The sequence below is a fragment of the Zea mays genome, chromosome 3, assembly GCF_902167145.1.
Source record: "Zea mays cultivar B73 chromosome 3, Zm-B73-REFERENCE-NAM-5.0, whole genome shotgun sequence".
NCBI lineage: Eukaryota > Viridiplantae > Streptophyta > Magnoliopsida > Poales > Poaceae > Zea > Zea mays.
In genome coordinates, this window is record NC_050098.1 from 133,863,037 (window position 1) to 133,882,752 (window position 19,716).

Sequence of the window (19,716 nt, forward strand, 5' to 3'; positions counted from 1 at the left end):
TCGGGCGGATCAATGGCTCAACTTCGACCACCCAGGCAAATACCCGCTCCTCGTCGATCCGGTGATCCGAGAGAGCAGGGTGAAGAAGGTGTTGGTGGACGGGGGGAGCAGCATCAACGTCACCTTCCCCCGGACACTCCAAGGCTTGGGAGTTCACCTCAAAGAGCTCCACGAGTCGGACACTCCCTTCTTCGGCATCGTGCCGACGGAAGGGGAATACCCACTGGGCCACATCTACATGCCCGTCACCTTCGGAACTCCGGAGAACTACGGAACCGAGTTCCTGAGGTTCGAAGTGGCAAACTTCGACTGCGGATACAACGCCATCATCGGGAGGCCGGGATTGGCCAAATTCATGGCCATTCCTCATTACATGTACATGATACTGAAGATGCCAGGACCACAAGGAATCATAACTGTGCGCGCCGACTTCCAAGGCATCGCAGAGTGTTTCCGAGTGGCCATCCAAGCGGCCCTCACCACCAAGCCGTCGACGATTTCTTCAACACAGGCGAACTCTAAGCCTGAGGAGGACCTTGCAGTACCGGCAAATGAAGCTCAGGCCGCGACCTCTATGCGGCCAACTGAAGAAACTAAAAGGATCAACCTGGGGTTCGCTGATGAACGCAAGACTGCCATCATCAGCTCTAGCCTGGACGACAAATAGGAAAGCGCGCTCGTCCAGTTTTTGTAAGATAACCGAGATGTATTCGCATGGCAACCTGCGGATATGTCGGGAGTCCCAAGAGAACTGGTCGAGCACAAACTGAAGGTCTATCCCCAGGCAAGGCTGATCCGGCAAAAATTACGTCGTTTCACGCCCGACAAGAGAGAGGCCATTCGCGCCGAGCTAGCTCGCTTGGTCGCGGCTGGATTCATTAGAGAGGTGTTACATCCCGAGTGGTTAGCCAACCCTGTTCTTGTACTCAAAAAGAATAAAGTGGATTGGCGCATGTGCGTCGACTATACTGATCTCAACAAACATTGTCCAAAGGATCCCTTCGGGCTCCCGAGGATAGACCAGGTGGTGGACTCCACCGCTGGATGTTCTGTGCTGTCTTTCCTGGATTGCTATCTCGGATACCATCAGATTAGTTTGGCAAAGGAAGACGAGGAAAAAACAACGTTCATTACTCCGTTTGGTGCTTTCTGTTATACCTCCATGCCGTTCGGTCTCAAAAACGCTGGAGCAACTTATCAGAGAGCTATTCAAACATGCTTAGCCGATCACTGGGGAAAGCGTGTGGAGGCCTACGTAGATGACGTGGTAATCAAAACGGAGAACTCAGAAAACTTCATCGAAGACTTACAGCTGGTTTTCAACAGTCTGAGGCGGTATCGATGGAAGCTTAATCCCGAAAAATGTGTTTTTGGGGTACCAGCAGGAAAGTTACTCGGGTTTATTGTCAGCCACCGGGGAATTGAGGCTAATCCAGATAAGATTGAAGCTATCATGAAGATGGAAGCACCTCGATCACAAAAGAAGGTTCAGTGACTTACTGGATGTATGGCAGCTCTGAGCAGATTTATATCCAGGCTGGGGAAAAAGGTTTACCATTTTACAAGCTACTCAAGAAGGTGGATAAGTTTCAGTGGACTTTAGAGGCACAGGAAGCTCTAGATGCACTGAAAAGATTCTTGACAACACCGCCAGTACTGAAGCTGCCACGGCGAGCCACATCAACTCAACCAGCTGAAGATCTGCTGCTGTACATCTCTTGCACGACTCACGTGGTAAGCACCGCGTTGGTAGTTGAGCGAGCAGAAGAAGGACATACCTACCCAGTGCAACATCCTGTTTACTTCATCAGTGAAGTTCTGGGTCCCTCGAAGAAAAAGTACCCTCAAGTTCAGAAGCTATTATATGCAGTACTTCTAACTGCCCGCAAGCTACGTCACTACTTTGATGACCACAAAGTCATAGTAGTCACTGGTTTTCCGATAGGGGATATTCTTCACAACAAGGAAGCCATTGGCCGAATAGCCAAGTGGGCTTGTGAGCTGGGATCTCATGACATCGAGTTCCGACCTTGCACTGCCATCAAAACTCAAGCACTGGTTGATTTCGTATCAGAGTGGACTGAATAGCAAGTACCAGATAACCCAGAGACTGCAGAAGTATGGCAAATGTATTTTGATGGCTCGCTGAAGCTGCAGGGAGCAGGAGCGGGAATTCTCTTCGTCGCACCTGGAGGCGAGCGCCTCAAATATGCCCTCCAGTTGCTGTTTCCGGCCTCCAACAATGCAGCCGAGTATGAAGCTCTGATCCATGGATTGAACATCGCCATATCATTGGGCATCAAGAGATTGATGGTATACAGAGACTCTCTAGTAGTCATTAGCCAGATAAACAAAGAGTGGGATTGTTCAAGCGATTCAATGGGAAAGTACTGCACTGCTGTCCGAAAGCTAGAAGATAAATTTGAGGGTCTGGAATTTCATCATGTAGAAAGAGATCGGAACACGGCAGCCGATGTGTTGTCCAAGCTAGGATCCAGTCGAACTCAGGTCCCACCTGGAGTCTTTGTACAAGAAATACTACAGCCAAGCATCTCAATGGATCAAGCAGAAGAGTGTAATATTATAAATCAACCCGAGTCGGACTCTGATGACTGGAGAAGGCCAATCATCAGGTATATAAAGAATGAAGAGGAACCAGATGATAAAAATGTAGCCGAGCGCATTGCCAGACAGTCGGCTCACTACACACTCATTGGGGAGACATTATATAGAAGGGGTGCATCAGGCGTCCTCATGAAGTGCATTCTCTCATCTACTGGGAAGCGACTTCTGGAGGAGGTCCATGCTGGGCAATGCGGAATACATGCAGCGTCCAGAACACTAGTTGAGAAGGTCTTCAGGTCAGGATTCTATTGGCCAACAGCGTAGAGTGATGCAGCTGAGTTAGTTCAGAGGTGCGAAGCTTGCCAGTACTTGTCAAAGCAACAACATCTACCAGCACAGCAACTGCAGACCATACCAGTGACTTGGCCCTTTGCGTGCTGGGGACTGGATATGATTGGACCTTTCAAGAAAGCTCAAGGAGGATACACTCATGTACTGGTAGCGATCGACAAATTCACTAAATGGATAGAATTCAAACCCATTGCCTCTTTGACCTCAGCTAAGGCCGTGGAATTCATACAAGACATAATATTCAGATTCGGGATACCGAACAACATCATAACTGACCTAGGATCCAACTTCACAAGTTCAGAGTTCTTCGACTTTTGCGAACAAAAAAGCATTCAGATCAAGTATGCTTCTGTAGCACATCCAAGAGCCAACGGGCAGGTTGAGTGAGCCAACGGGATGATACTGGAGGCACTCAGGAAAAAGGTCTTCGATAAGAATGAAAAGTTCACAGGAAAATGGATAAGAGAATTGCCCTATGTTGTCTGGAGCCTAAGAACCCAGCCTAGCCGAGCTCTGCATGGAAACACTCCTTTCTTCATGGTCTATGGGTCGGAGGCAGTGTTACCCGCCGATCTCAAGTTCGGGGCGCCAAGGTTGATCTTCGAAAGCATAGCAGAAGCCGAAGCTACTAGGATGGAGGACATTGATGTACTCGAGGAAGAACGGTTGAATGCAGTAATCCAATCAGCACGATACCAACAGACTCTAAGGCGCTATCACGACAAGGCCGTGCGGCAGCGATCCTTTTCAGTAGGAGATCTCGTCCTCCGCCGAATTCTAATGGGGGAGGGACGACACAAGTTATCGCCCTTATGGGAAGGACCCTTCATAGTAGCAGAAGTCACTCGACCAGGATCATATTGTCTCACTCAGATGGACGGCACAGAAGTCGGGAACTCCTAGAATATAGAACACCTCAGGAAATTTTATCCCTAGCTGTACTTCAAAAGCTATTGGGACAACGATGTACTCTGTAAAATGGAAATATGTCATTAATAAAAAAGGGCTTCAAAGATACTCAGTTTGTTCATGATTGACTTGCATTCTTACTTAACTCGGGGTGACCACTATGCCCTGCTAACGGAGCAATCGGCTTAAGTCGGCAACGACTTAAGGCGGTGCAACATGCTCGCGCTTACTTAACTCGGGGTGACCACTATGCCCTGCTAACGGAGCAATCGACTTAAGTCGGCAACGACTTAAGGCAGTGCAACATGCTCGCGCTTACTTAACTCGGGGTGACCACTATGCCCTGCTAACGGAGCAATCGGCTTAAGTCGGTAACGACTTAAGGCGGTGCAACATGCTCGCGCTTACTTAACTCGGGGTGACCACTATGCCCTGCCAACAGAGCAATTGGCTAAAGTCAGCAGCGACTTAAGCCAGTGCAACATGCTCGCACCTACGCAATACAGGGTGACCACTACACCCTATTAACGGAAGCAATCGACTTAAGTCAGCAACGACTTAAGGCGATCTGATGCGTTTATGATTATTCGTATAGGGATGACTTCTATATCCCGCAAACAAGTTTCAAAACCATCGCACACCAGTTTACTACTGCAAATTTACGAACTGATGAATTCTGAAACAATATGAGAATAACAATGTCGTTCAAGTACTGAAATGACGTCCTCTAACAAATGTCTGACCATGCTAACCGCGCGCCCAAAGCACGCAACATGTTTCTCTATCTTGTGATATTTTCTCAGGAGCAATTGATGAGGAAGGGCGACTCGAGGAATCAGGGGCAACGTTCACGTCAGCCCTTATATCTTCGGGAACAACCACGCCGGGTCTCCTCATCAAGATTCGCCCCGCCCGAATAGCCTTGTCCATGGCTCTGTCGCGCTGGCTCTGAGGGTAACGGAAGTTTCTTCAGCAACCTTGGCAGCCAGCCGAGCAGTTTCTAACTCCTGGGCGATGGATTTCTTGGAAGCTCGGAGTTCTTTGATGGTAGCGTCCTTCGCTGATATCAACTGCTTGAGCCGGGTCACCTCATCCGTGGATTCCTGCAGCTTACAGCGTTGGTTGTCTAACTCTTCCATGGTGAAGCGATGACTCCTCTCCAGGATGGTCAGCGAGTTGCTAGAATCACGATACAATCTGTCAAGACTGTCGCGAGAAGCAGCAAGGATACGTTTTTCTTCCTGCAAACAAAAGTCAACTCCCTCAAACATCAAGCAAGTAATAGGATCACAACAAGGCAAAGCACAGTTTCATAAGTCACATTTTCAGAATTAAGCTGAGCATGAAGAGAAGAACTCAGTGCATTGGCGTCATCTAAGGCAGCAGAGACCTGAGCTAGTTCAGTCTGACTTTGAGAATACTTTTCCTCAAAGTCAGAGCACCGCTGGACCAATTCAGCCTGATCTCGAGAATGTTTTTCCTCAAGAGTGGAAATCTGCCGAGTCATACCTAGCAGGAGACAATCAAACAAAAGGGGTCAGAATGTAAAGCAGTCTACAGTGAAGACAAAGAGAAGCAAAAAGGCACTAACCAGCATTGGTCGCCTCCAAGTCAGAGACACGATGTTGAAGTAACACTGGATTCCAACGTGCAAGAGACAAAGCTCCTTCTGGAACAGAAGTACCTTGTAACCTCAGCTGGCTAGCCATCCCATCCACCAAAGCCTGATAAGGAGAACAGATGAGTGTAATGACAGCAGTTCATGCGGTGTAAAATTCAAGCTAAAGTATATCACAGTACCTGGAGGTTGGAAAAGAACGAAGGGACCCCCAAATCATGAGAGATCAATTGATGACCGGGCGTAAGGCCGCCACCCGAAGCAGCTTGCAACGAACCAGCAGGAACCAACTCAGTGCCATCAATAGAGCCCACAACTTGGTCAGCGGGGACGCTGCCCTCTAAAGCGACCCCCTGGTCCAAAGCTTGGGCTACCACCATGCAGCCGGAGTGCGAAGGCGATCCCGCATGAACGTCCATGGAAGTACAAGAGGGAGACCCCGCTCGGACACCCTCAGGGGCTGGGTCATAGTTTGCACTGCCCACTTGAGCCGGATCATCCCCGGCAGCACCCTCGGGGGCTGGGCAGTGGCTTGCACTTCCCACCCGAACCAAGTCATCCCCGGCAACATCCTCGGGGGCTGGGCAAGTGTCAACACCATCCTTGGGGTCCAAGTTCTCTGCGGTAGCCACCTCTAAGGCTGATGGGCCCTCAGTTACTTCCATGGGACCAGGACGATCCAAGTCAGTCTCCTGACCCTCGAGATCGCGCTCTAAGGTCGACGAGGCACGGGATGACCTCAACCCAGCATCAAGCACATCAGCACAAACCTCCATCACACCATCATCTGCTGGCTCTGATAACAAATCCTCTGGAACCATATCCTCGAGAGACTGATCAAAATTCGCCAGGGACAATTCTTGCAGACCAATGAGAGCAGACAAAGCAGGAGAAGGAACTCCACTACTTTCACCACTAGCGATGAACTGTCGACTGTTTTTCCGAGTCAAAGGAACTTCATCCTCTTCCTCCCCGTCGTCTTCATTAGCAACACAGGCAGCACACCCATTGGGATCAGCAACAGATGGATCACTCACATTGGGATCAGCAACAAATGGAGCACTAACATTGGGATCAGCAGTAGATTGGGCACACCCATTGGGGTCAGCGTCAATAAATTCAGTCACAGGCGTTTCTTCAGCAGCAGGAACCGAAGTACCAACGTCCCGATCCAAACTGGATACTCGCTGGAGGCGTCTCTTTTTCTTTTTCTGCTCATCAGCAGAAGGATCAGGTTGATTGGCTCGGCAGGGGCGCCTCGGGCGAGCACAGGCAGGCTTCTGAATATCCAAGGTCGTATCAGCCTCTGGGAGGGGCGCCACCACCGATGCCCCAGCAGGAGCAGCATCAGAAGAGTCCTCAGCCAGCAAATCAAGCATATCACTTATCTCTGCATCACTAGGATTCAGGGGCACCTCAAAATGGACCTGCCGTTCATCATCAGGAATCTCCTCGAGCGAGGCAACCAAGGCACTAACTTCTTCAGCAGAGGGCCGCACTCTAAGGCCCAAACTACCATCAGTGACAGGTGGATTTGACACAAAAAGAGTGAAGGCTTTGGGAGGAGGCAAGTTCCAAGCCGAGTATGCCACTGGAGCACAGACATTTGACACCTTGCCTCTAAGGATCATCTCAAGTCGGTTCACCAAGTCTAAAGAGGGAATTCTTCTGTTGGTAACCCGAGTTGAGTCGGCTAGGCCTCGATACAGATAAGCCGGGTATGCCCTGTCTTTCAACGGTTGAATATTCTTGAAGACAAAATCAGCAACCACAACTTCAGCAGTCAGGCCCCTCTCCTTCAGCAACCCAACTTCAGCTAGCAAAGAACCTGCCTCAGCCACCTCCTGATCAGTGGGGGACTCGGTCCAACTCGGGGTACGAACGTCCGGCTGTCTTCCCGACCGAGGGGGGAGAGAGTTTCCATAATTCTCAACAATGAACCACTCCAAGCGCCATCCCTTGATGCTGTCTTTGAGAGTGATTTCAAGATACTCAGTCTTCCTCCCGCGGCGCATCTCCAAGCTTGCACCCCCAACCAACTGATGTTGTCCTCCGACCATCCCAGGGCGGCAGTGATACAAATACTTCCACAACCCAAAATGTGGCAGCACGCCAAGAAAGGCTTCGCATAAATGAACGAAAATGGAAATTTGCAGGATAGAATTGAGATTCAGATGAGTCAAGTTAAGATGGTAGAAATCAAGGAGGCCGCAGAAAAAGGGAGAAATGGGAAGACCGAGGCCGCGGAGAAGGAAAGGAGCGTAAATCACGGACTCATGGGTATCCTCAGTCGGGACAGTAACCCCATGGCAAATCCGCCAAGAACAGAGTTCCCTCGGGGGAAGAACCCCGATGGACACGAGATGGAGAAGTTCGGGCTCGGAGATGACAGACATGTGGTTACCTGCGAAAGGCAACTGGCTGTTGGGGTCGATTGGAGGAATCACCACGGCAGACGAACTCGAGGCCTTCCTCTTGGGCGCCATCTCGATTCTACCGGAGAGCAGAGTGGAAAGCGAATTGCAGAGAGGATTCGGAAGCGAGAAAGCAAGAATTAGGGCACGGAAAGCAGAGGCGGCTAAAAGCGCAACACCTATGGGATATTCCCGAGCCAGATACCGTTTCAAAAAGCACCCAGTCAGCACCCGGCGGTTATTTCCAAAACACCGGCGTGCCACGTCATCACCCGGCAGTTACTTCCAAAACACTGATGCGCCACATCATCACTCGGCTATTACCCTCAAAGTGGCCCACACAGCCCGCTATCGCTCGGCGTTACCTCTAAAACGCTGACGTCGCCCTCAAGTCGCTCGGCAGTTGACTCTAGAACTCCGACATCGTGTTTAGTCGCTCGGCGTTACCTCTAAAACGCTGACGTCGCCCTCAAGTCGCTCGGCAGTTGACTCTAGAACTCCGACATCGTGTTCAGTCGCTCGGCGTTACCTCTAAAACGCTGACGTCGCCCTCAAGTCACTCGGCGTTACCTCTAAAACGCTGACGTCGTCTTCAAGTCGCTCGGCATTACCTCTAAAACGCTGACGTTGTTTTCAATCGCTCGGCAGTTAACTCTAAAACTCCGACATCGTGTTCAGTCGCTCGGTAGTTACCTCTAAAACTCCGACATCTTGTTCAGTCACTCGGCAGTTACCTCTAACACGCCGACGTCGTCTTCAAGTCACTCGGCAGTCATCTCTAAAAACTCTGACACCATCTACAAGTCGCTCGGCAGCTACCTCTAAAAGCATTGATGCGATGCCCGAGTTATTCTTTTACTATTCCAAGGGAATCAACCTCACGAAAAAGGCGAGAAGAGGAATGATTCAAGAACTTTGAGTTATCAACGAGCAATCATCACAGAGAAGCCAACATCATTTCTTCATTAAAGGGAAGATATCATACTTACAAATCAACTCATTATGAGTTGATACTTCCCTACTACTACTACTACACTACACTATACTACTCTACACTACTAAATACTACTACATTTATTCTAACTATACTATACTAACATCTAAGGACCAGTGACATCTAGCCACTGGCCCTGTTGCTGCCCCTACTGCTGCCGCCCCTGCTGCTGCCGCCGCCGTCGCCCTTGCTGCCACTGCTGCCGCCCCTGCCGCCACCGTCACCGTCACCGCCGCCACCGCCTTCGTCGTCGTCGTCGTCGTCGTTGTTGGGGACTTGTTCTCAAATGCTATGGGTTAAGAACAAGGCAACACAGAAGATGTTAATTGTTACAGTCCTTCGTCCTTCGAAACATTATTTCCCTTAGGGTATAATAGTTTTCGGACGAAGGTCATGAAGGGGATACCTTCATAGATTCATTATATAATGACGAAGGATGAAATGTAAGAAATACAAATGACAACATGCACAATTATGCATTATTATTAAGCATAAACAGGAGTATCGTTGAATTACAAGTGTACCTTCAACTGGAAGGAAATGATAGTACAAGCGTGACGCAAAAAGCGAATGCCAAGTCAGCGTGAATAGTACGAGAGTACTGTTCACCTATTTATAGGCGCGGGACACAACCCATACAAAATTACATTCGTGCCCTTTGCAGTTGATAATAATTCTATAGTAATCTGTTGAGGTCTAAATAGCCTTTTCATCTTTAAGTCGGTTCCACTTTCTGCTGTCACGCCGAAGCTTTCCTGCTTACACCTTCGGCGCTGTACCGACCTTCGTATTATTCTGGTCTGCTGTGATGCCGACCTGAGTCCGAAGATACCTGTTCACACATTATACTCCAGAAATACTGTTAAATCCTGTTTTTGAGGACCTTCGGATGCCGAAGGTCCCCAACAGTCGTCGTCGTCATCCTCGCCGTCGCCGCCGCCGTCCTCCTCGGACGAGTCCTCCTCATCCAAGGAGTACTCCGACTCATCCGAGCCCTCGAGCCCAGAGCGCTCGACGGCCCGGATGCACGTCCAGACCTCCACCGCGAGCCCATGGGAGTCGTCTGAGTCGTCAGACGACTCACGCAGGGGGATGGGAGCCGGAGACCCCTCAGACTCAGAGGAGAACTCCTCCTCTGAGTACTCCGAGTCACCAAAATCCTCCGATGGAGGAGTTGGCTCACGCTTGCGCTTATTGTTCTTACCCATGGTGGAAGCAAAAGGGAGAGAAGAAAAGCAAGCAACAGAGAACAGCAAGAGATGTGAAAAAGCCGGAGAGACAACGACATTATTTATAGAAGGAGAAGGCAACCGCTCACCTCCAACCACGGTCACTGAACAGTCGCAAAAGCATTCAATAAGCACTTCAACCCGTCTGAAGACACGTCAGGCGGCTGATGCCGTTTCACGCAACACAACACCCATTGGGACTCCAGTCAACAGCGCGGAGGATATGATTACACCCGCCGTCACATCACATTACTACTCAGAAGCAGTCGGCTAAAACACTCAGCGTACCAAGCCGTCCCTTGCCCACACCCATTGGGGGGGACGCCCAGGAATTATCAGTATATTTTTCAAAACTGTCACATCCGTGCAGGGCATGCAGTAAATACCTCAAGACAAAAATGAGATATCAGTAAGGATCAGAGGAAAGCCAAATATAGCCGGTGAAGTACAAAATATGGCCGACAGAAGCGACGTGAAGACTAGACAGAGAATGTCCATCAAATGTCCAATCAGTCGCAGAGCAAATAAATTACACCACCTAGCAAGATATGGATGGATTGTGAACTCGGCTGCAAAAGACAAAATACATACTGACCTCTGAAGCATAATATTGATGACATAATGCTGACCTCCAAAGCATAATGCGGATGGCATCATGCCGATTTTTACAAGCAGAAAGGATAATCTTCAGCAAAAAGACACAAAAGGAAGACCTTCGAATGGATTATCCTCAAAAATCCACTTGAAGGTCGGGGGCTACACCCATTGGGTGCACCTTCGGTGCACCCCATGGATCATCATTTCAAGCCAAGATAGTGCCGACTTCTAAGGCATGGGACAAGATTAAAGACAAGGCTGGCCTTCAACCAAAACGCAGGAGTAAAAGATGAAAATAATTTCTGGTGAAGACCTTCGAGTAGATTATTTTCTAAAATCTACTCGAAGCTCGGGGGCTACACCCATTGGGTGCACCTCCGGTGCACCCAATGAAGTTCAGGGTCCTACAAAATGAAATGCCGACCTCTAAGGCACAAGCACGAAACAAAGCTTCAATTTACGAGTGATCAAAGCAGGAGGAGACAGTAAGAAATCGTTTTCTTCAAATTGCCTGCAAGCTGGACCTGGGATCTTTGGGCTGATTACCTCAAAATCAACCCAAAGATCGGGGGCTTGTGGGGGACAGATATCCCCCGGGTCCATTGGAAGAGTAAAAGACCTCACGAAAGGCCCAAGGGCCCAATAAATCGTAAGGTCATTCTTTCGTGGGCCTGGGGAGGGACAATCAGCAAAACAGGTTGACATGAGGCCGGATTGGTGCAAGCCCGGACGGCCCACAACGTTGAGCGAGCGACCACAACAGAGATCCGACTTTCCCGCGCTGGAGCCCCCATGCAACGGGGCCATGCGAGGATAGGTCGGCGGGACTATAGAGAGATAAAATCAAACAGTTCACTATCTTTTAGTTACCCGTTGCTATCATATCCACGTGTATTGCCCCACGGTCGAGTATATAAGGCCTAGGGGGCACCCCTTCAGAACGATCGACCCTATTACTCAGCCACCCACCTCAGCTCTCTGCATTCTCAATTTGGAGAGCTCCCTTGTAACCTTATTCACCAAGCATACTCACCAGGACGTAGGGTATTACGCATCTCTAAGCGGCCCGAACCTGTAAACATTGTCCACTGTCCCTCGTGCATCTGGCACGAACCATTTTGCTACAGTCGTCGACACCGTCCTACTCCTAAAAACACCTTGAGGGGCAACCCCGGGTGTGCGGTCGGACCCAAAACACCAACAACACTCTTCTCACGATTGATTTTCACAATAAGTATATTTTATTTCATAGTGAATATATTACGATTTCACTACGATTTTGTTCATTAAAACCTGCTCTCATGAAAAGGTTAAAAATAAGTGAAAAAGAAACCGTTTGATTTTATTTATAAGCATGTATGTCAGCACGGAGAAAATCAGTCGAAAAGAAATTAACACCACATGTGTCATAGATACACAATAGTTGTCTTGATGACTGAGGTAAACAATGTTTGTACACGTATATTAAAAGAGACATGTAGACACTGAGTTAACTGAAGGCGTTTACTGTAAACACCAATCAACTAATCCAAGATGTTAAACTTATACAGTCTATAAGGGGACTATGTTAATTAGCCTTATATTAATATCACATTTGAAACACTTTAACTTGTAGGCGTCCAATTGTATGAGTAGCAGTAATTTTGATCAAACAAGAGATCAGTTCATTTCAAGTTCCTTTGAAATACTTTTATGTTCATTCGTGAGAACAAAAAAATAGAAGAAAAGATGGTGTTAGCCATATCTACTCTATACTCTCTAGCACTGTTTATGACAGACAGTGGACTAAGAAATGTTTACCTTTCTTTTAATCTAAAGTAAATCCATACTCATAGTTTATACAACTAAACGACACAACACTTATGAGTAGGATTTCTCTAATCGACAAATGTAAGGTGGTTGAAGCTTCATAATCATAATGCATAGAGGTAACAAAAAAAAGAGAGATCGCAGAAACCCAAAAACATTGGTGCCAGTAAACACATAACGGTAAGTAAGATGATATTAACAAACACCTGATAGGTCTCAATTTCTTTAGAAACATGCATATAGCCATGTGAAAACAAATGGGGTTGTAATTAGAGTATTTGACACAGAAATATAAATACAGAAACTAAAATAAATTAAACAGAGACTCTCCAAAGCCCTTCAAATGAATGATTAGAGACTCTCACAAGCAAACTTCTTGTGTGCATGAATTTAAAAAGGACTAAAAATTAATCTATCAAACCACATGTTGTTCAAACAAACAACACTACAATTTTATGAGTAGCAGTATTTTTAAACACTTACTTGAACTTGTAGATGTCCCAATTGTATGAGTAGCAGTAATTTTGTTCAAAGAAGAGATTAGTTCAGCCACTTCAAGTTTATTTGAAATACCTTTATGTTTATTCTTGAGAACAAAAAAATAAACATTAGAAGAAAAGATGAAGGTGTCTCTACTCTCTACTATATAGAAATGTGTATGATAGATAGTGTACCAGGAAATGTTTCGTGTTTCTTCTGATACTAGGTGTGTGCCCGTGCGTTGCGACGGGAGTACGCTGGAATGAGTACCGACACATATCAGATCGGATCTTATATTTTCTTGAGGATCTGGAGAAAGTTTGCTCGGAAGCCTAACATGTTAAGACCTGAGCATGTGTTACCCTTGTGCCCCATCAGCACACTGTTCTGACTTACACCGATGAGGATGGTGATATTGTCATGCTAGATGATGATGATGACTTGCGTGATGCAGCTCTCCGTCAGAAATTAAACCCTCTCAGGATTACTGTTCAACTGAAGAAAAATCAACCAACTGAAAAAAGATACTTCTGCACCAGTGAAATCCACTGCTCAGGATACACTATCCGAGATAATGTCAGCTATTGAAGGTTTGAAGCCTGTTCGGGAAGATAGTCTGGCCCATATAAAATTAGCTATTGGTGAAGCAATCAAGTCTATCCCAGAGCCAATACCTGATGCCCTTGCAAAACTTTCTCATGAAATACTTGATGCAGCACCACCACCATTAGCTGAGCTGATGAAACCTTTTGCACAATTGATGGCACCAAACAATAATGGCAATGGGCCATCTGATGTGCATGCTAAGGGGTCATCTAGCTCTTCCAGTGCACAGGTGCCAGCTGAAGCTAAAAATGAGCCCAAAGTTAGGCCAAGTTTGGGTCTTTAGACCGTGTTGAAAGAGGCTGCTGGACTTGTTCCTAATGCTGGAGCTTCTCAGGTTCAACAGCCATTAATGTATCCATCTATTGAGGAGATGTTGTTCCCCTGTAATTCAGTCGACAAATCTGTTTGCAAAGGGAAGATTTGATCAAAGGGAAAATCTGTTACGTCCTGAGGCATCCAACTCATAGTTGTATTTTCTAGGGCAAACGGAACCATAGTTACAAGTGCAAGCCATTCCGCAGCATTCCGAGAATATCAGTTTTAGTGGACCATTCAACATCAGGGAACTAAAATAGGTTTTGCCCTGCCCCCTCGACAACTGGGTTCATCGTACACATAATTCGATAGTACAACAGCTGGATCAGCCCAAGGAAAATCATACACCGAAAAATTGATGGGTGGTCCGGGTTTGATCCCCAGCAATGCCGCTTTTATTTTCTATTTTTTGTTCTTTTTCAGCTACCCAGGAGGTCACTGAGCCTAAATGTCTGATATTCTCTCACAAAAGAAGATGCTAAAGAACCTCTTGTCCACTTCGATTTTGCAACTGGAAACAGTCGGTTCCCTCCAAATCGTAGTCAGTTTCCTATCTAACTGTTGAAGCCAACTCATCGAGCACATGAAACATCTCACAAGTTGGTCAAATATCAGTTTTAGTGGACCATTCAACATCAGGGAACTAAAATAGGTTTTGCCCTGCCCCCCTCGACAACTGGGTTCATCGTACACATAATTCGATAGTACAACAGCTGGATCAGCCCAAGGAAAATCATACACCGAAAAATTGATGGGTGGTCCGGGTTTGATCCCCAGCAATGCCGCTTTTATTTTCTATTTTCTGTTCTTTTTCAGCTACCCAGGAGGTCACTGAGCCTAAATGTCTGATATTCTCTCACAAAAGAAGATGCTAAAGAACCTCTTGTCCACTTCGATTTTGCAACTGGAAACAGTCGGTTCCCTCCAAATCGCAGTCAGTTTCCTATCTAACTGTTGAAGCCAACTCATCGAGCACATGAAACATCTCACAAGTTGGTCAAATATAGTTGCTCCAAACGGCTTCAATCACTCACGGAGCTCAAGCACTCGATTCATTATTTATCTTTATCCTAGTGGACGATGGCTGGTAGATGCTTGGACCTACAGTGAACAAGTTTTTCCGTACTTAGAGCTCGCTCAGAGCTACTGTTGTTGTGCAAAACCAGATTACCATAACTTCCACAGGCCAAAGTTCAGAGCTAACGGTGTTGTAAGCATGGTCAAGACCACATCATCAGGCATTCATAGGATGACAATCTGAACTCTCGCCTTGGCAACAGTAGAGAAAAACAGCAGCAGTGCACATTCACAGACATGCTATAACATAAACAGTGCACATTCACTAACTACAAAATTCCTACTCGAACCAATCAAAGCAACTAATTGGACGAAGCAGCATTAGCGAACCAATCAAAGTAACAATCCAACGAAGCAGCAGCTCGACGGCGAACATAGAAAGAACCTGTACTGCACATGCCCTTATTGTTTACCTGTCCAATACGGCAATACCTGCCATCCCCATTCCCTTCCCCAAACCCCAATCAATTCCTCGCACGCATACACGCCCCGCGTCGCCGCCGCCTCTGTCCACTGCCATGCCTTCTCGCCTTCTCCAGCAGCCCCTCCCTCCAGCTGCTCCACCGTCGCCTCTCTTGCTTGCCCATAGTCAACACCGCCGCCACCGTCGCTTCCGCGATGGTCGCAGTAGCTTTGTTGCTCTTGCTCGTTGTCCTCCTCCGGCGGCGGAGGCTCCGGACCGGATCCCCACACTCCTGTGCTCCCCGCTGCTAGACCCCGCTCGCCCGCTCCAGCGCTACTCCCGCCGCACGCTTCGCCGCGCCACGGGCGGGTTCCACCCGTCCCGCCTCCTCGGCAGTGGCGCCTCCTCGGCAGTGGCGCCGCCTCGCCCGTCTTCCTCGCCACCTTCCCCGACGCCTCGCTCGCCGCTGTGAAGACGTGCGCGTCAGCGCACGAGCTCCACCTCCTCGCATCGCTCCCTGAATCCCCTCACCTTGTTTCCCTCCATGGCTACTCGCCCGGCCCGGGCTCCATCGGCGGCACTGCCGAGCGCCCGCCCCTCCTTGTCTTCGAGTACATGCCACAGGGATCCCTTCAGGGCACGCTATTCGGAGGCGGCGACGCTGCTGCCCGCGATGGCCAGTTCCTGGACTCGCAGAGGGGGGATGCGGCGGCCGTAAGGAGCGGCATTTGCGGGTCACACGCGTTGTGCGGTGAATCATGGCTGGGTGGGGCCGTGCGGGCGCGCGCGGGATCGTCGTCGGCGATTGTTTGCCGGGCGGCCTGGAATCGCGGCTGGGTGGTTGCGGGCGCGAGCGTTGGGCGGGGAATCCCAGCTGGGTGCGTGCGGGCGACGGGATCCATGGGAGGCAGGGGAGAGCGGGGGCAGTCTACAGATGACTCTTAATAGTTGTAGAGATAAAGAAAAGCCATACTCATAGTTTATACATCTAAACCACACAAGACTTATGAGAAAGTTTTAATGTGCATTTGGACAGAGCAACACTTCCATAGACAAATTTAGAATCAATGCAGAATATAGGGTTCTGACAAATATTACTAATGACATGCTCCTATAGTGCAAAATTCAGTAGCTCATCATTTCAAAAAAATCCTCTTGTTTATTTTGGATTGCATTTGGACTGCATAACGACATGAGCAGAATCCAAGTAAAACTTATGGCTTACTTTCTTTTTAGCACTAACTTTGCAAAGTTGATGACATAAAATGTGGTTTTTTGCACGAGATCATCAAACTAATAACCAGAGGTGCTACAACAAAGTATTGATCAGGAGAGAATCATGTTCTTTATTCATGTCTAAGCTGACCAATGTGGAATGTGCAAGTACAATTATCTGTTCTACGCAAAACGATGTTTTTATTTACTACACATGCACTCATCAATTGGAACCATATACAAAGGGCAAAAAATCAATGGAAATGTGGAAGGATAGGGCTTGGGGGATTGGACCACCTTGTATAGATTTTTCTTCTTCCTCCTCTTCGAGTGCTATAGGGGATTTTTCTTCTTCCTCCTCTTCTTTGTAGATATGGCTGAGTTCTGGGGGAGCGTTGTTGTACCCGAGAGCCTGCTTCCTTCTAATACCCGGGCATCGCATGGTTGGGGAGTGGAGGCAGCGTTGGGGGCAGCGTATGGGGGATGAATTGAATTACATGATAATATTACTTCACATCACATGCTTACGAAACTTTCTTGTCATTTCTTGTTTATCTTTTGTCCATTTTTCTTGACCAAATAGCAAGCATGAAACTTTACAGGAAGGTGAGATGATAAGCTAATTGTGATTGGGATCCCGTGGATGCCCGCGCATGGCGCACCAATCCCTGAAAGGTACGCCTACAAGTACCAAGAGCACACGGTTCAGGCTGAAAAATGAGCATCAGAAACCAGAGAGAAGCAACCTTACCACAACAGTAGACACAACTAAATACGCAGCCATGGCAAAAGAGAGAAGCAACCTTACCACAACAGTAGACACAACTTTTACTGGCCCTGCCCGTGCTCGAGTTCTTGGCATTAAAATCAGATCCCAGCTTCATTTTTGATAATCTCGTACAATATCAGATCAGGGCACACAAAACACACGTATCAGATCAGGGCCCATCAGGGCACACAGCCGATGGGAGGTGGCCCTGCTTGCGCATCCGTGTATGCCTGCCCGCCCGCCCACGCTTGTGGTCCTGCCGGTGCGTCGCGATGGAGGCGAGGAGCCGCTTGACGGATGCGCCCTGCAGCATGAGCTTTAGCGGTGGGGCAGCAGCCACTGGTCCGACGCTGGGTCTGGTGCTGGAGCCGCTGCCGCGGAAGTGGATGGAAGTGAGGCCGTCTGTTGGTGGGGACGGAGTGGAAGATGAAGAGGCAGAGAAGGAGGGGCGGTGGAGGGAGGAGATCGGGAGGCGGAGAAGGATGGACGGTGGAAGGAGGAGACACGAGGCGAAGGGCAAGCAGCAGTGCACTGGCACCGCTTCGCCGCGTGGGATGGAGATGGGCTTGCAGGTGGGCTTCAGGGAGGGTGGAGGTGCGCGATCCTTGACACCATGGCGTTGGTGGGTGGCGCGGCTATACGAGGACAGGTTGAGGAGGAGAGCGACGGTGTGGGGCTTGAGGTGGTCGAACCCAGCGACTAGGGTTTCGCGCCTCCATTGCGGAGGAATGGGGGCAGGGGTCACAGAGCGAGATTGGGGGAGGCACGGGGGCAAGGGCGTGCGCGGAGGGGGGAGGAAGAGCGCCGTTGCCGTTGGTGGGGGGCGGGCTCGGGGGCGGGGTTGGTGGGGGGGAGGTGGCGGGTTTCCCGGCAGTGACGGCGGGCGGGGCGCGCGGAGCGTGGAGCTGGCGGGATCGCTGTGACGCCTTGCAGCCGGGGAAGGAAGGGCGCCGTTGGTGGGGGGACGCATGCGGCATGTCGGCAGCCGAGGAAGGAACGCGCGTAGGGAGATAGGCGGGGGCACGGGTGGACGCCCTCACTGTGTACTTAAGATGTAGTAGAGATGTTATATTTGTTTGTTTTATTTTTACAGTTATGCTGTTTATGTTTCTATCTGTTTATTTTCAATTGTTCAGTCAGTTTACATGCTTATTATATTTATATGATTTATATGCTTCATATGTTTTGTGTTCTCATGATCCATATTGTTATGGATATATTTAATATCACGATTTCTATGGTTAATTATCTTTTATATGTCATCATCATAATATTAATTTATGGAATTAAAATGATACGGAAAATACCTATATTTCTAACAGAACCCGCGTAGCTCTACGACATAGTACAAGCATATGCAAAGCCATTTGGAGTAGTATAATAGCATCTTCTTAGTCAATTAATCTTAGCCCATCATCATAGTCTTGAACTCGTCGAAGCTGAGCACGCCGTCGCCGTCAAGGTCGAACCGGCAGATCATGGCCTGGCACTCGGCGATGTCCCGGTGCTCGCCCAGCTTGGCCAGCATCAGCTTCAGGCTCAGCGGCGTGATGCAACCTCTGCAATCGGCCATCTCGTACATCCCGAACGCCTCCCTCAGCCACCTGCACCTGCCCCCCTCTTCCTCCTGCTGCTGCTGCTGCTGGCTGGCTTCCACCAGCTGCAGGAACTCCTCCTCGTCCAGCATCCCGTCGCCGTCCGCGTCCACCGACGCCATAGCCACCCTCACGTCCTCGGTCGACACGTCCTCGCCGATGGCCGCCTCCATGCAGAGCCGCAGTTCGGCGGCGGAGACCCTGCCGTCGCCGTCCTGGTCGAACGACGCGAACACGCGCCTCAACTCACCTGGGGCAGCCATGATTGATTGATCGAAGATCGATCACCTACGCACCTTAGCAAAAGAGGTAGTGAAATTAAGGCCAGGTGCAGATGCAGATTGCCCTTTATTTGCTGGTTTGGTCGTTGGCTTTTTGACATGAGATCACAGAGATCATCTGCCTCGGTATTTATATATACTGGTAAACTGTGAGAGCTTAGTAATTATCGTCACGTAGCTTTCTTAGTAGATGGAATAAAATAATAAAAGGGAGTAAACAGTTTTGACTGGAAAAGTGGGTGGCGGTTTTAATAAATCACGCCGTATATGACTGCTAATATAAGTGACTGAAGTTCTTGGACGCCGTATATGACTGACCGGCGTCGGACATGGCGTCCCTTGTGTTAAGTAATCTTAGTCGAGGGTTACGTGGGCCCTACCGAATGGGCCCCTCTCAAGAGTCCAATCTCTTCTTCTACCGCTAGCGTATATAAGGCCTGTTTGGTTGACCGCCGCCCACGCCCACACGCGCCACATATTTTGTGCCGC

General features: G+C 48.8%; 1 protein-coding gene and 1 pseudogene across 1 annotated transcript; both read right to left on the minus strand.

The window, feature by feature from the left end:
- Positions 1-15,428: 15,428 nt before the first annotated feature.
- LOC103650576 (uncharacterized) lies at positions 15,429-15,913 on the minus strand (annotated as a pseudogene).
- A 2,730-nt stretch (positions 15,914-18,643) lies between these two features.
- Positions 18,644-19,313, minus strand: LOC103652196 (putative calcium-binding protein CML23). The gene has a single exon (XM_008677831.3). The coding sequence runs from the start codon at positions 19,207-19,209 to the stop codon at positions 18,757-18,759; it is 453 nt and encodes a 150-aa protein (XP_008676053.1). The 5' UTR covers positions 19,210-19,313; the 3' UTR covers positions 18,644-18,756.
- Positions 19,314-19,716: the final 403 nt, after the last annotated feature.